Source organism: Erpetoichthys calabaricus, chromosome 14 (assembly GCF_900747795.2).
Source record: "Erpetoichthys calabaricus chromosome 14, fErpCal1.3, whole genome shotgun sequence".
Taxonomy (NCBI): Eukaryota; Metazoa; Chordata; class Cladistia; order Polypteriformes; family Polypteridae; genus Erpetoichthys; species Erpetoichthys calabaricus.
In genome coordinates, this window is record NC_041407.2 from 85,166,614 (window position 1) to 85,178,889 (window position 12,276).

General features: G+C 38.1%; 1 protein-coding gene across 9 annotated transcripts in view; it reads left to right on the forward strand.

The window, feature by feature from the left end:
• LOC114664956 (phosphatase and actin regulator 4-like) overlaps window positions 1–12,276 on the forward strand; it is a 140,084-nt gene that overhangs the window by 84,214 nt on the left and 43,594 nt on the right. For 8 of the 9 annotated variants that reach the window (XM_051918857.1, XM_051918858.1, XM_051918859.1 and 5 more), the window contains 2 exons: window positions 8,707–8,883; window positions 9,793–9,873. In XM_051918857.1, the coding sequence (XP_051774817.1) occupies window positions 8,707–8,883; window positions 9,793–9,873 (258 nt within the window). Of the gene's footprint in view, window positions 1–6,242; window positions 6,383–8,706; window positions 8,884–9,792; window positions 9,874–12,276 lie in introns of those variants that run through there. The other variant, XM_051918856.1, reaches the window with a different exon arrangement.

The following is a 12,276-nucleotide window of genomic DNA, read 5'->3' on the forward strand; positions in this document are numbered from 1 at the left end:
TGAAACTGTTTGTAAATCTATTGGTATGAGTGGTAATGTTCCAGTATCATTTGGCAAAAGGAAGGAGTAAGAAAAGCAACTGTAGATGTCTGACATCTTTAATATGTTCGTTTTTTTAAAGCAGCGAGTGAGTGTTGTATATGTCCTCAACATAAGGCAGCTAGGTTTTGGCAATATTCTGTGCCTCCTTCACAACCGTCTGCAGTGTTTTATGATTTTCACCTGAGCAGGTGCTGTACCAGGATGTAATGCAGCCAGTGAGTAGGATCTGTACTGTACACCTGTGTATCTTAGTGAAAACAGATGGAGATATCTTCACTTTCCTCAGACATCTGGGAAAGAAGAGTCATTGGTGAGCCTTCTGCCCCATAGCCAGACTGTGTTGTGCCCACTTTAGTTATTCAGTGATTGTCACTCCATGAAATTTCGCATTGTTCCCAGTATCCCCTTCAATGTTGTTGGCAGTGTGATATGCCTTCTGCTCCTTAAAGTCTCTGAATAGTTCCTTGGTTTCGCTGACACGGAGTGCAAGATTGCTCTCTTGGCACCACTTGACAGCAGATGAGCCTGTTCTCTGTAAACTGTCTTGTCAGGCCTATGATAGTGGTGTCATCAGCAAATGTAATTATCGATATGCAGCTGTATCTGGCCATATGGTCCATATGTGAAGGAGGAGTACAGAAGGAGACTACTGTAACCACCCTACCCTGTGGAGTGCCATTGTTGCAGGTCAGCACAGAGGATGTGATGCTGGGATCAGTCATGCAACTTGTTTATCCGGGTTACAAAATCAATGGTATTTTGAAGATTGGATTACTTTCTGTCCCCTTACTAGGTAGCTTTAAGTATTCACATCTTTCTTGTTCCCTTACGTATGGTCTTAGAATAGGAACTGCCTTGCTAGGTTAGCAAAAACTTGTTGTTAATGAGAAGTACACATTCATGCAGGTAGACAGACAATGCGTTTACATACATAACGAGCTGTATATACCCGGCGTTGCCCGGGGCAGAAGTAACGTAATCGGTGAAACACTTACATATATACCAAAGTAAACCTAATCGGTCAAACAGTTACATATATAAAAAAACCGAACCTAATCAGACAAACAGCTAATCTATATACATAAGCAAACCTAATTGGTCAAACAGTTACATAAATACAAAAGCAAACCTAATCGATCAAACAGCTTCATATATACAGAAGCGAACCTAATTGGTCAAACAGTTATGCATGTGCAGAATGATTTTACAAACATTATGCGTGTTAACAATCATTAAAAAGAAAAGATTGAGGAACTGTTCTTCTATATGTGATGAAGCCACTAATAAGACAGATTTTTTTCAGGACCCAGCTGTTTCATAACTAAACTACTGCCACCCCAAAGTAATGCCTAATAGTGGTTTTTGGGGTAGCTGTGGAATAAAAAGGGTGTTTTTTAGTCAGTAAGAATCTGACACTACCCTTCAGTACGGGCTGAAGGGTGCCTATGTAAGGTTTTACATCCTTCCCGTATGGAAAAAAAAAACATACTAAACTTTTTTTTCATCATTACAGATAATCTCAGTCAAATCGAAGTACGCATTCTCAATTTATTTTTATGTAATTTTTACTTTTTCACAAAGCCATCCCATGCCAATTTGTATGAATAAACTTTTGCTAGAGAGTTAGCAAAAGTTTATTCATGCACATATTTTAATACGGATAATCTATCTGTAATCAAGGTTCTCATTTTCATTCTAATTTAAAATAATAATAGATACTCATTTTTTTCTTCTGTTTTAGAAAAACCAATCTATGCCACCTACGTCTTCGTCAAGTCAGCTTCATCCAGCTTCATCACATATAGAAGAAGAGTTCCTCAATCTTTTCTTTTTAATGATTGTTAACACGCATAATCTTTGTAAAATTATTCTGCACATGCATAACTGTTTGACCAATTAGGTTCGCTTCTGTATATATGAAGCTGTTTCATCGATTAGGTTTGCTTTTGTATTTATGTAACTGTTTGACCAATTAGGTTTGCTTATGTATATAGATTAGCTGTTTGTCCAATTAGGTTCGGTTTTTTTATATATGTAACTGTTTGACCGATTAGGTTTACTTTGGTATATATGTAAGTGTTTGACCGATTACGTTACTTCTGCCCCGGGCAACGCCGGGTATATACAGCTCGTTTCATATAAATATAAATTATTAAACAGTAAAATCTTCTTCTGTAATTTGCTACCGTGGCAATTTGTGTGTCTGTCCAGGATTTTAAATGACCTGTAGCTCGCAAACCGTTGCACCTATACACTTGAAATGTGGTACACATATAGTACGTCACGTCTACTATCCGCTTTATGGGTGATGATTGTTTTAGTCTTTTTATCTTTATTTTATTTTATTGTACAATCAAGTCCTATCTGCGCACAGCAGGGCAGCCGTGGGCGGATGCGTATGGTGTATTCACTCGATGTTATCGTGCATTGCGCTGTCAGTGGTATTTTGATAAAAAGAATTTGAACAACATATAAGAAGCGTATAAATTATTAAACAGTAAAACATTAACATTTAAGAAGTAAAGTTACATTAAGTACTACTGCTGTGCCTTCGGGTATACCTCATTTTTTGTTTGCCCATTACATGCTTAAATGTATAAATTTTTTGGTGCACCTACCCGAGAACACGCGACATATAACCGAGCGTGGGAGAAGCATGGATTTTAAAGACGCGTTGAGTTGATGTGCTGGTCTCCCTCGTGAAATAACTGGTAATGTTTGACTAAAATCTACAGCGAGTAAAACGACATTAGCTCCTATTTTTTTTTTTACGATCTCTGAGATGTTGCTTTTTTTCGGTTCAAGGCTTCATAAGCTCTTTTATGTTGTATGGTGTACTTATCCCAAACCATCATCTTTGAATGTTGCAAGACTTTCGCCTTGTATGTAGATCGGGGGTAATTACATTCATTGCATTCCTAGTCTGAATCACAATGTGATTGTATGGGTGGTTACCTGGCACTGTAGGGTTGCCACCCGTCCTTTAAAATACGGAATCGTGCCGCGTTTGAGAATGAAATTGCGCGTCCCGTTTTGAATCAATACTGGACGGGATTTATCCCGTATTTTTTTTATCATTTTTTTTTTAAAGCAGCGTCTCATGCAAATCATCCCACACGCATTTTATGAAGATGCCTCCTTTCCTACTTTTGATTGGGTAATACTTGATGTCATCGTTAGTTTGATTGGTGTTTTTAACTGTCCAGTGAGTAGGGCGTGTCTTTCAACCGTAAGCAGATTTTTTGCACTGGTATCACTGACCTCGACGACGGCGACGTTATACGTCAAAAATAAATTACGATAAATGACGATTTTAGCGATACTTTATTACGACGGCGGCTACATAGACACGATCAAATAAAAACAAAAAAATCAAATAATCATTCTACATTTTCAAAACGTCGAAAAAACGACGGAATGAAAAAAAGGCCCACCCGACGACCCACCCATTCCATTTTTATATATATAGATTGGTTTAAGATGAATAACCCGGTTAAGGCAGAGACCTGATTTTTTTTAATAATCCACTTTTCATGTGCAAGTAATCTTCTGGAGTTCTCCTTTGGAAAAACGATCCAACTTCAATAAACTGCAGAAAAGAGTTAACATCATCATCTGCTACTGTGAATTTGACGAGGCATTTTGTGTTTTATGAATATATTTAGTCAAATTGACACTTTGTTTATAGGTTTTTGTAAGGAGTTCTCACTGCAGACTCTTTCTGCTTGGCTATGCAATTGACCCCTGCAAAGGACTGGCATACATGTGCTTTTGGCTAGTGCTGCTAGAATAATAATAACCCAGGAATGTTTACTGCGGGGCGGAGTGGTGGCTCTGAGGCTAGGGATCTGTTCTGGCAATCAGAAGGTTGTCGGTTCAAATCCCATAAACGCCAAAAGTGACTCAACTTTGTTGGGGCTTTGAGCAAGGCCCTTAACCTGCAATTGCTCTGTCCTGGGTATGATGTTAATCTGCATCCAGCCCTGCATGTAGGCCCTCCAACCTCCAGGGAAAAACCTGGGGGTTGGTGGCAGAATTGGCACTCCAGCCACCATAAAAAAAACCTCGCACTGTTCCACTCCATCTGAACTAGTGTAGTGCTGAGGTGTCACCCATTGCATGGCTGCACTTGGGTCCTAATCTGGAATCCTGAGTTGGTTTGTCATGTGGTGGTTGCAGCAATGCGCTGTATCAATGTGTGCGCCTAACCTCTGAATGTTTACTTTAATGAGAATTATTGTGTTGGGTTACTCGTTACTTTAAAAAGTAATTGGACTACTTAACACATGTTACTTTCAAAGTGTTACCCTACTGCTTTCAAGATTATGTGCACTGTACATTCAGCACTTCAGCATAAGTTTATTGATTTCTGAAATACTGAGACAGATTATTTCATCAAGGAGGAAATATATTTTGTGAATGTTCCTACCCGTGACTGCTGAAAGTGGTTGGGGAACATGCCCTGGTACAGCGTATTACCACACCCATCTCACAACGAAACACCTTGGGTTCCCGGTCGGCAGACCCACAAGTAGACATGTGTTCCAGTCCCACCGTCCGGAAATGACCATCTATCTGCTGCAGCCAAGTGTTACGTGGGCGTCCCCTTGACCTGGTCCAGCTATTTGGATCTTCAACAATGAATCTGGGAATCAGGCCACATGGCCATAGTGCTGTAACTGATGCTCCCTCACAATGCAGGTTTCATTCAGGACTTCATGAGCAACTACTCATTCGACACAAAGTCAAATCAGAGGTTCCCAAAGATTCTCTGAAGAGACACAGTACCAAAGGAGTCCAGTCTTCGTCACAGGTCACTGGATAGCATCCATGTCTTGCGATCCTACAACAAACAGGAACCACCAAGACTCTAAAGAGTTGAACTTTGTCCTTTTACAGAGATATTGGGAGCTCCACACACCCCTTTCCAGCAACCTCATGAACTCCATGCTCTTCCAGTCTGTCTGTTGACTTAATAGGTAAAGTCACTATAGACATGAATTTCACTGCCGATGTAAGTAAATCTCTCGACAAGGTTGACATTCCCTCCTCAAACAGACACACTGCTGATGGCTGTGCCCAAGAGGTCATTAAAGGCCTGGATCTTGTTTTATATCCAGGACACTCACAAGCCCAGACACTCCTACTCCTCTCTGTCTCTAGAGAGCCCAGATCAGAGCCTCAATTGACTCCACAAAGATCACAGCATCATTGGTAAAGTCAAGATCAGTGAATCTTTCTTCCCCAAAAGATGCCCCGCTGACTCTGGACCTCACAACCCTGCCCAACACCCAGTCCATGCAAGTATTGCACAGAGTAGGACTAAGAACACACCCCTGACGAATCCCAGAATTAACAGGAAAAATGCAGAGGTTCTGCTTCCACTCTGCACAGCACTCACAGTGCCAGTGTACAGGCCAGCTATGGTATCCAGCAACTTCAGGGGGATCCTGAAGTCTCTGGATGTCCCACCGGGCAGCTCAATCAACTGAGAGACATACATTCTTGTATGACATAAAAGAAATATAATAACAAATATGGTTTTTAACTGAATTTAATGTGAATAGGAGGCAATATCATAGACGTTGTTGCCAGGTGATAGTGAAATTATATTGCATGATATTTGGATATTTCACTGTTTGTGTGTTAGTTTTTTTTTGTGTGTGTTTATTTTTTTTGTTCATGTTGTATTTGTATTTATAATTTTATCATGCTCATAACTATAATTGAGATTAATAAGAAATTTACATTTAATAATTGCTGTTAAATATTACATTTTTATATTGAGCCCCATTCCAAAGCAACGGACACATTCAGAACATACTGTTTTTGTATAGTTTTGGATTTAAATCAGTTAAGATGCTTTCCTATTATATTGCTACAGGGATATGGTGCTTTAAAAAACACATAACTCCTTTCATTAAATGCTCTGTACTACTAACTATTTTCCTATGTAGAGGTATTAGCATTAATATTACTGATTACTTCTACTACTATCCTGTAACAGATGTAGCAAGAAGTGTATGCTGTGCAGCAATTTATTGCAGCAAGGAAAAAACACATCGGCCTCTCATCATTTCCTCCAGCGTTATCCAGTTCCCAGCCAGCTCCCGGGGGGGTGGGAAGTTTGAATGGTGGGTGCGGTGTGGGATTTTATTGTGCAGTTTCCTGCAAGTGGTGTGCTATGCTACATGCATTTTCCCAAGTCCTGGTGGCTTTGAGGCATGCATTCAACTGCAGCCTGCCTTCGTTCTGATGTTTTTCTAGTTGATCTGGTTCAGCTGGATTTATCCCTCCATGGCACAGAGAATATTTTTTTCAGAATGCTGCTTTATTCCAGGTGCTGTACAGATTGTTTTCTTACAAATCTTTTGCTAGTTAGGGCTGTTCATACTCACCTGTAGTTTCAGTGTGAGTAAACCTGTTTCTTAAGACTCTTAAATGGAGAAGAACTAACTCGCAGTTCTTGCAGATTTGGCAGTTCTTAAATGCCATCTGCTGCAATATGTAGTTGCTCCTGTATTGGCAAAAATATAATTTTGTCTCTCAGCTTGAGAAGTCTGTTGTTCTGGTGATACAGATTTTAAGGAGGAAATTATTTAACAGTGACTACTGAAGCAGGTACATGTAGCGATATGGAGTGCCTCACAGTAAAGGGTTATGCAGCCTTCTTACTATTTAATCATTAGTTTTATATAACAAGGATTGTGATGTAAATTATTTCTACAGTAGTTTAACAAAAAAGTGGCTTTACCCTATTTAGTCCTTGGTCCAGTTTAAGTCTATTAATATCAATACTAAAAGCATGATAACTGAAAAATAAAGCTTCGGTTATAAACATATATGTAGTACATGTAGGTGGTGAAATATGATTTAAAAAAAAAACAAACTTTTTTTTGAGTAAATATACTAGTTATATTTGACTAATAGAATCTGTTGTTCATGCTTACCTTCTTCTTGCATTTAGCATGTTGAATTTTATTATTATTTATTCTACGATCACACCAGTTAAAGATTGTAATATCTTGCATTTTTGGTTTTACTCATGTTTGTTTGTTAGTTAGTTTGTTTAATTGAGCAAATTTGTAATAACTAACATGAGTGTATTGTTCAGTAGTCTTTGGGACAAAGGCTACGATTACCCATCCTTGCTTATGGTATTAAAAAAAAAAAAGAGCTTCTGTCTATTTTGATTTAAAATGTAGTTGCTCAAAAGATCCTGTTTAATTTGCCAGCCTAGCCTCAAATGTCTTTAAATAAAATGCTTTTTAAAGTTAACAGAAGTGGATGACGACCACAGACTGAATTTGGAGAAGGTGTTGATTCTTCTGGATTCTGGAATATTGTGCCCCGTGATCCATTGAAATGTTTGGCTAGATCAAGTATACTTTGCTTAGAACATCCAGTAATTGCTGATGCCATATTAAAACCTGGAGAAACAGGATGTTTGGATATACTGCAGTGAAACTGGACATGTGACACTTCCTGTTAATTATGTCTACAGTGTTATGTATTGGCTGTGTCTGTCACAGTTGAACTACCAGTCATGTCCCTTTGACATTGTCTTAAAATCTGGTAATTCCCCCCAAATTCAAGTGACTGACAGGCAAAAATGAGTTCTGACAACTGATTTGCATCTGTCACACATGACCCTGTATCCTATTCCAGGACCATACCTGACAACAGACACTTAAGCAAATACAAAGAGGCTCCTAAATTGCATACATTTAATTAACTACCATAGTGAATAGTTAATGTTTTTGTGAAATTTATGTCTTGTAAGTTTTTAAATTGTTGGCGTGCATAATGTTTTCTTTACGATGATAAGTGGGAGTAAATATTCTGTTTTCCTTGTGAAATATGACAAATAAAGAAACTTACATTTATTCAAGTCACTTGGACATTTTCTTTTTTGAAAAGTTGTCTTTTATTGTGAAGCAGTAATACAGAGTCACAAACATAATGTCCAGAATTTGAAAGAAAATTACTTTTTTCAAATACAGTACAAAAGTTATTTTTGTGACTTTTGTGGAATTGATGAAAATTGTTATTTTGGTCTCAGTGGGAGCAACATTAGAGGATTAATCTCCCTTTACCTTCTAGTGAATGAAATGAGTTATTCTGATAGTTTCTAATGTAAGGTGACTTTGTGTTCATCTCCAGAGAAATATTGTGCATCAACAATCAAGTGTGGTTTCTAGCCTTGCTCTGGGATTGTGAGAATGAAAAGTTGAGAGCTTTCATTTATTTTTGGTAATGCTTGCTGGAATAGGTTCCAACTTCCCCATGACCAAGCCCTGAACAAACAGGCTCAGAAAATGGATGGATAACATTATTATATGTTAAAAATACACATGTATATGTAATATATATGTAATGAAGTCTCTTATATCATTTCGGTAAGCTGCGAGTCAATGTTAACATGTGACACAGCTCATTAGAAGAAGTCCCAGGACACAATGGAGACTGGGAGTGTCTGGGTATTCCCTATTAAATGCTTAATGGAAGTTGCTAGAAACAGGGAAATGTGGTCAGCCCAGCTCAGCGTGTTGCCACAACAACTCACCAGAAACACCAAATTCAGAATGATAATGGTGATTTTTTCTTTTTCAACCTTACAGCATCTGTTAAAAATTAATTTTATTTTTTGGTCCTTTGTCATAGATGATGAGATTGACAATCATCATCCAGGATCAGGTGTGACAAGTGAGGAGACTGTTTCAGGAGATGGCACCCCCCCGACTAAGCGAAAAGGAAAGTTTTCTGGTTTTGGCAAGATATTTAAGCCATGGAAATGGAGAAAAAAGAAAACAAGTGAAAATTTCAAGCAGACATCTGAGGGTATGTTTCTTTTAGTCTTTCATTCATACAGAACCCCACTTATTTTATAGTATTACAATCTTGCACTTCCATGTATTAACATTACACCATGAAACATAACTGTGCTTTCAGTCAATTTACTTTATTTGAAAATTATTATTAATAGAAAAGAGTTTATGCTATCAGTACATTTAAATACAAAATTTAAAAATAATCTTCATGGTTTGCCTTTGTGATCACAGCCAGTAGTTGGAATCTGGTGAAAATTGCTGGTTATGTGGTCAAGGTCAGCCTTTCCCCATTTCTTTTCAAAACTTTGCTGTCACATTCTGTTCATTAGACTGATCAAATACTACCTGAACGTGATGCCTTTTGAAATGTGTTGCTTTTATTCTTGACAGCAGGCGGTTTGTGCATTTTGATAGGTGCTGATTATGTGCTGCCTGGCACCTGCATATTTTGTCCTCCATAGGATGCTTCCCTACACCATGCCAGCATGTAGTTAGTGTGTGTTCATTGGACTTGGTTATTCATTTTCCATTGTCACAACATGTTTTAATCCAGGATTTTGAGAGGCAACTTTCCCCAAACCCATACACACCCCTCTGCATAGATAAATTATACGTAATGAATGGGCATATGATTTATCAATTATCTTTACATATCCTTAAGGAATCATTAATCATAAAAAATAAATAACCAAGGGTTTATGCCATTCTAAAAAAACAATATTTTTACAAGATTTATGTAATGTTTAGTACCGGTTATCTTTAGGGCTGGGCTCTATATTATTTCAACATTACATGAATAGGAAGTGACATTTCTTATTTGTTTTAACAATGTATTGATTTCATTTTTCCACGTCTGCCTTTGTTCTTTGCTTGCATATGGATAGAAAAATAAATGCGTATTTATGATTGTATTTAACAGTATTAGAAAGGAAAATCTCAATGAGAAAGCCCAGAGAAGACCTTATCAAACAAGGAGTGCTAAAGGAACTGCCAGAATATGGTCAGTAATGTGGTTTACTTTGAAATATTTTATAACATGCCGCTTACGAATTTTAAATGCAGTACTTGGAATGAAAAAAGAATTTATGCAATATGAACCACTTTTGTTTTTGTCTGCTTATGACAATGCTTTGCACCAACTACGACTTTTAATAACTCGAGATATGAACTTAATGTTATAATGAAAGTAAAATAAAAGTATTGTAATTTCTGTATTTAGAATATATGCAGATGAAGACCAGGGGCCTCATGTATAAATGGTGCGTACGCACAGAAATGTTGCGTACGAACGTTTCCACGCTCAAATCGCGATGTATAAAACCTAAACTTGGCATAAAGCCACGCACATTTCCACGGTACCTCATACCATGGTGTACGCAATTTCTCTGCTCGGTTTTGCAGACTGGCGGCACCCAGTGTCAAAGCAGTGCTACTGTTCCTGTATGATCATCCTTCCTTTCTTAGATTCACATTCCTGACGCGGCTTTATAAATACACTGAAACTAACTGGATATTGTTTATTAGTGTAATGCATCTGATTGTAATTAATCTGCAGCAATATAATGGTCCAGGGAATAGCCATAGTATTCCAAATACCATAACTGCTTTAGCATTGTAACTCTCACTGCATCTTCTTCCATATTACTCTCACTGCACCACTCAGAGTGTTTATATCACTGTATCTGAGTGGGGAATCACAGCAGCAGCTGATCGGAAAGAGAATTATCGGTACACAGCATGAAGCAGATGCTGCCTGAGCCACGGCAAAACGCTTCAGAGACTTCCCTGTACGGACTTCGCGGTTTAGAAAAAGTTTCACAACAAGAACTATAAACGCACTTAATCAGTCCATTAAGTGCTCCTTGTAGAACTGTTTGTACTTATAAGTACAATCACCTCACTGTAAACTTGCACTACAGTTATAATATTGCACAACCTGCGCCACTTTATAAAGCGCGTATTTACATATGATGACGATATCATTTTTAAGATGAAATGCAGCAAAATATGTTGATTATATTATACAGATAAAACTTTAACTTCATTTAAATAATCTGTATTGTTAATAATTAAACATGTGAGGACACGGTGCCACAGTGCTAGCTAGTTCAGGGATTGTTCCTGCATTGCGTTGTATTCTTGCTGGTGCTGACACGACACTGGAAGGATAGACGGATAGAATAATTAAACACGTACTACGAAGATATTTCAATGTTCCTTAAAAGTTTTGAAGAATCTGTGTTTTAAGCTTACAAATGGCTTCACGTCTATTACATAGCTGATTGTGTGGCGATTGGGTTTTTGGAGAAAGAAAAGTAAGGACAGGAATTGGAGGTTAGTACGTTTGAAAGAGACAGTATGTAATTAATTATTTCATCGAAGGTCGCGCATGGCGCAGCAAGCCTCTTGCGTGAGACATGAACAAGCACTGCGCCACCGTGTTCCCATGTTTAATAACATGCTTTCATTCCTGTCATCATGAAAAAGATATCACGTATGCATCTCAGTATTTTAATTATTCAGAGAGCTGTAATATCATGAATGTAATGGATTATGTGTCCTGTCGGAGAAAGAGAAAGCCTGTTTAAGAAGCAGGTAGTGATTCTCACACACACAGAGCACATAGAAGATCAAATACAGAACAAAGCATTTAACGTGCCACTTTAGTTACAATGGGATTTGAGAAACTAGTAAATTAAACGATTTTAAGATGAAGTTTATGATGTTCTACTTTAATGGCAAAATAAACTACATGATTGAAGTGGAAATTTCGAGATTAAAGTTGACATTTCGTGCTTTTTTTCCCCACTGTGTGCCTATTTTTTTGGTCTGTACCCTAATAAGCTTTCATATGACACTCAGACGGTGGGCTACGACTCGCCTTTTTACGGCGACTTTGATATGTGATTTCTTTTTTATTTCGGGCACTGTGCGACTTTGTGAACTTGAGCCTTCGAGTTTCTCTGACACTCTGTCACTCGATCAACTTCCTTTTGTTGATTATACCACTGTTTAAACCAACAAATAGTACGTTTTTCCTTTGCCTCCACTTGGTATTCGCTGAAATTCTTATATTTCCCCCCGTGCTTTTCCCATTGTCTTTTCACAGAAGGCTATTTATATTGATTTGCATATTCAAAGAGGCGTAATTCTGGGAGGATTTGGGGCGGGACAGAAGGCGCGTACACGTGCGTTGCTTTTCACGCTGATCGGGATTTATGTAGCGGAAGAACGTGGAAATTTGCGTATGTGCAGATTCCTGCATCTGGATTTTTCTGTGCGAATGCACATTCCCACTTTTGTGCTTACGCCATGTTATAGTGTGAGTTCTACGCACGGCGTTATACATGAGGCCCCAGATGTTGCTGTATTTAGATTTGGAGCCAAAGATGTTGAAAATAAT